The 4,960-nt window shown below is 37.3% G+C and overlaps 1 protein-coding gene across 2 annotated transcripts in view; it reads right to left on the bottom strand.

The window, feature by feature from the left end:
• Nucleotides 1-2,023: 2,023 nt before the first annotated feature.
• Nucleotides 2,024-4,960, bottom strand: part of ndst3 (N-deacetylase/N-sulfotransferase (heparan glucosaminyl) 3) — a 53,220-nt gene continuing 50,283 nt past the window's right edge. The window contains exons 14-15 of one of the 2 annotated variants that reach the window (XM_008413623.2): nucleotides 4,726-4,836; nucleotides 2,024-3,688 (exon numbers count right to left, since the gene is read on the bottom strand). In XM_008413623.2, coding sequence (XP_008411845.1) covers nucleotides 3,680-3,688; nucleotides 4,726-4,836 — 120 coding nt within the window. In that variant the 3' untranslated portion in view covers nucleotides 2,024-3,679. The remainder of the gene's footprint in view (nucleotides 3,689-4,725; nucleotides 4,837-4,960) is intronic. The other variant, XM_008413612.2, reaches the window with a different exon arrangement.

The raw sequence follows: 4,960 nt of genomic DNA, 5'->3' as shown, positions 1-4,960 counted from the left end.
TAATGCGTTTTCTGCTCATTCATCGCGCCATAAATATTTTAATATGTATTTTTTATATTTTAACATATATAAATTACTTTTTGTCCATGTCTAAAATTTAAAATATGCAAAGTCAAAGTCAGAATATAGTCAAAAGTTTCTGAAGTTTTGGCAATATTGTTGCATGGCTTTGATAGTTGCAATGCAACTATCAATGTGTGGCAAAATGTTTACCCAACACAAAAGTAGTGAAAATGAAGTCTATGGCTACAGATCTCACAAAGTCAAATGTTCTTTCTGTCATTTTGCTCAGACACTGAGGAAGAAAGTACTAAGTAAGTTTCTCACCTGACATGTTCATAAGCAACACCCACAGTCACTATGAGTGATTTGACTCACTACTCCATTTTCCTTTGTATGTCAGGAGATATGCATTTGTAGTCCCTAAAACTTCCTAAAACGTTTTTGACAGTAAAACAGTCCAGAGTCTCTCTACAACTATTTGACATACAGGCTTCAAAAGGGTGCTACAACAGATGTAGCACATCTACATTTGGTTGTGTTTCTTGCTTTAGTAGACATCACTCAAAATAATGTGTTTGTTTCAGAAAATGTCTTTTTAAATGTAACTTTCTTCTTTAAAACACAATAGAAAAGTTAAGAGGACCAATTATTCTTTCATACTTTTCAGCTTCAAAGCCCTGAAATGTAATAACTTATGTTTGGGTTTAAATAGCCATAAGCAGTTTCTGCAAATACACGTGATTAGGTCGTTGAGCTTCACTTTGGACTTTTTTTGTTTGTCACAGCTCTAGCAGGTGACAAGGTGCTGTAGGGACAACATTTTTTAGACATATTTATGACAGCAAAGTGCCAGGAAGAAGCACTGTTTTAGACACACCGTCACCTACACGCCCAGTGGCAGAGGAATGTTGTGGAATGTTGACATGAATAGCAGCTTGTTTCCTGTAAATGAAAACAAGAAAATGTCTCAGCTGTTACACCAAGTAGCTGCATCGTATAAAATGTTATGTGATACAAAGACTCATTTTTAGTCAACATTTGGTGTTTCATTGGCTTGAGTCTTTATGTTAAGTATTACGTCAGTACTGTAAAGAACAGGTAGAATGTGTCCCATAAAGCTCAAAAAACAATAACATTGTAACTTCCCAGGTAAATGGAACATAAGATCATTTCAAGCCACAATTTTCCTATACAGAAACTTTAACGTGACCTAAAGTCCTAAACTTATAGAATCTGTAATGCACTATTTTACAGGGTTACTCAGAAAGTGCTGGTTGGATGATAATACACACATTAAACAAAACATGGAAATAAAAAGGCTTACTTGAATCAGCCAATGTGGCATTGAGAAAAGAAACATAAAACTCGAAAATTATCATGAATCTCAAGGAATGCATTATTATTTTTATTGTATTTTTTTAACCTGTTAATGTTTTGCTTAGGTCACCGTCTCTGCCAGAAAAGCAAATAATTAGCACAAGCGGAACAATTCAATTTCCGTTTTAAATCTCAGTCTGCCCTCATGTGGCCAATACTACACAGTACAACGACCAATTGCAGATATTTACAACACTTTTTACAACAACCTCTATAGTGTGCTCAACCATTAACTGGTAAGTCGTTGACACTCTTTCTCATTTGATTTACACGTGCAATCTTCTCTAGTTCATACCCGGCGTCGGCTATCGTGAAACTGAAAATCAAATTCAGTTTTATTGATGATTCCTAATTTGGATTCTTTGGCTATGTCAATAGTTGACAGCAAGTTACTTTGTCAAAGAAAAGAGAAGAATAAAGATATTTTTTTTTTATTCCGGATCCATTATACCCAAGAAAGATAAGGGTAATTGTAACGAGATCTTTCAACTTTAAAGACTTAGTATTCATTTCCATAAATACCAGTAAAAACACACACAGGGTAATTATCAGAACCGTTTGATTGCTGTAACAGCAAAAATTATCATTCCATTTATTATTAAGAAGGGTATAAATCATTTTTAAACTGATTTTTAAACCGCTGGTGCTTTTACATCCTGTGATGCCAGTCTCATTTCCTATCAGAAACAAACATTCTTGTTGGATTCACCTTTAACAAATATATTTACAGTATATTTTTCACACTCCTTGTCGATTTGTGAATTTGTTGACTAATGTGTGTATGGCTTCAGTTTCATTTAACTTCACAGTTATGTACGACTCTGTCAGTCTGTTGGATAAAATCCCAACACATTGAAGTTTGTGGTTGTTACCGGACATAATGTGAAAAAGTTGAAGCAGTGCGACTCATTTTGCATATCAGTGTTGAATCGTAGTCTATTTTTTCATGTTACATTATGCTATCATCTAATATATAACATAACAGAAAACAATCTCTGGTCAAACAGGTCAGATCTTGTTTTGTGTCTCTGTTTTGAGATTATCAGGAAAATGAATTTGCAAAAAAAACTTCCCATACGGTCCTTTTTAACTTACCTTCGATCTAAAACAGTCACCCCTCGTTCATACAGAACAAAAGTATCCTTACAAATGGGCCGGTATGCTCACCAAAAACACAACAAACATTTTATGCTGACAGTCATATGCATTTTTATTTGAGTTTTGGTTTTGTAATTGACACATAGGATTGTTTGCATTCAAATTTAGGCTAAACTCAGGCCACTGGTTTTCAAAAGGAAAAAATAGGTTTAGACCTAAATGAGACACAAGACAAAAAAAACATAATCTTCCACTTTAAAAAAAAAATTCTAAAATTAAATGTGTTATTTCATAATTTCGAGTAGTTTTGGTCATGTCTTTGCAGTTCTTAGAACTGAAATAATTTTCTAATAAATGAACACAGCATACTCCTGCATGACCTGCTGGAAAAATCTTGACTGAGTTCCGCTCTTAGCTCCAGATACTCATTTCCAATCCAAACCTTCTCCCATAGAAGTGTCATGTGATGCACTGTGGGTTGAAACAATGCTACCAGATCTGCCTTACACCTGTTTTACCAAAAAGATTTATCATTCAAAAAAATAAAAAATAAAACAAGGAACAGCCTATCATTCACCCTGAGTCCACCTTGTCTTTGCTTTTTATTCTTTCATCATACAATAAGATCTAAATAAAACAAAAGGTAAAAGTAAACCTTCAAAGGTATGTATTATTTTATCCGGGTGGGAAACAGAGAACAGAACTCAGTGCAAAGAAATTTCTAAGTGAACCACGCACAGCTGACCAGCGCTGCCCTGGTATCATAACTTAGCAGAGAAATCAAACAACAACAACAAAAAAAATGAATCAAAGTCACTCCAGGTCTGCATGAGAGTCAGTTCAGAACAGGTTTTGGGCATTCAGAACCTGCCAAATCCTCCATGTCTCACACAGCTCTGTCTGTTATTAGAAGTTGGCGCTTGGTTTTAGTCCCAGTTTCTTTAGAGATCCATTCATCCATCCATCCATTTATTCATCCATCCGTCCATCGAAGCGCACAAAGATTCTTCGCCCCATCACGCCTCTCCCGCTCCGTTCAACAGCGCCGTAGCTCGCAGGTGAAACAAATCCACCCGTCCTTGGCTTCACCTCAGCGTGCACAAAAAGGCCACATACAGCGCGCTTTTGAAGGTCAGGAGCTTCTGGTCACTTCCCGATCTCTGATAGCTCGACCTTTACCCCTGGCTCATGGACTGAAATGTTATCTAACCTTCAGAAAGGGGTAAAAGGAGGGAGGGTTTAAGAGAGGGAAACAGAGGAGAGGGAGGGAAAAAAATGGAATGAAGTACTTTAATTGCACTGTTGTTTTTTTCAATTAGAGTCAAATGTCACCTGGAAAGGGTAAAGCCTGTTGTGACTGGCACAAATGCCCATGAAAACCAAATGGCTCCGTCATATGAGTGAAGGGGAGTTTGAAGTTGAACCACTGCTTGTTCATAGGAAACTGAGTCATTTGAAGGGCATCTGCCATCTGATAAGGAGGTTCTCTATAAGATCCCTTTGGACATGCGTTAGTTTAGAGCCCTTCATTCATACTTCGATCTGTCAATTCTGTCATAAAAGTCCAAATGTAAACTGAATAGTGGGTCCAACAATAAGTAAATAGAAATAAATACTTTGGCTTCATCACATAATGGATAGTCCCTAGAAAAACTGCTGATACTCCATATAGGAAGGAGTCAGTTGAGGTGAAAATAGGACAAGAATGGCCACTAAATGCCCCACTCCCTTTCCTTACAAACTTCTTTTGATGCGGAGAAGCGGTGGCTCTGAAGTGAGCCTCCCCCGTGGATAATGAAGCACCTCCTGCTTTCTCCAAGGCAAAGCCCAACTACCGTAAGGAGGAAGCTCAGCTGAGTCAGCTGTACCTAGAATGTTCTTTCAATCTATATCTGGTGATGATTGGAGCAAACCAAACAAATTAAAATTTAAATGGTTATCACAGGACAATGGATGGAGGTCTTCTCATTGTTGACTTTTCTGCACTTTTGGTCACCAAGCTTTCTTGTTTTACATAAGTTCATGAAATTATTTTGGGGGGGATATAAAAACACAAGATGACACACTACAAAACAGAAAGTCAAAAAGTGTAAAACCTGTAAACAAGTAGATTCTGACAAGTAGACAGGTGTTTTGCCCAAGACTTTGTAAATGGCTGTTTTTTTCCCCTTGATTCTTTATATTTTATATCTTTATTTTTAACCTTTAAAAGTGCATGTTCACTGGTGAGATGAGCATGGAACTGACCTTCTGCAGCTCCTCTCTCAGCCATGAGGGAAGGGGCTGTCCGAGCCGATGTAGCAACTTTGACAGCTCAACATTGTGCTCCCTGTAATACCTGGAGAGATATGCACGTGCCTGAGGAGCGGAAGAGAAAGAGAGGAAAAGACGTTAAGTGTGTGAACAAAGATGATGGCAGACAGGTGGCAGAAGTAAGAAAAAAAAGAGTCAGGAAAACCAAAAGTCCAGTCAAGTTTCAAGA

Source organism: Poecilia reticulata, linkage group LG1, assembly GCF_000633615.1.
Source record: "Poecilia reticulata strain Guanapo linkage group LG1, Guppy_female_1.0+MT, whole genome shotgun sequence".
Lineage (NCBI taxonomy): Eukaryota > Metazoa > Chordata > Actinopteri > Cyprinodontiformes > Poeciliidae > Poecilia > Poecilia reticulata.
Note: the sequence above shows the minus strand (reverse complement) of the source record. Positions and strands in the feature narration are given on the sequence as shown.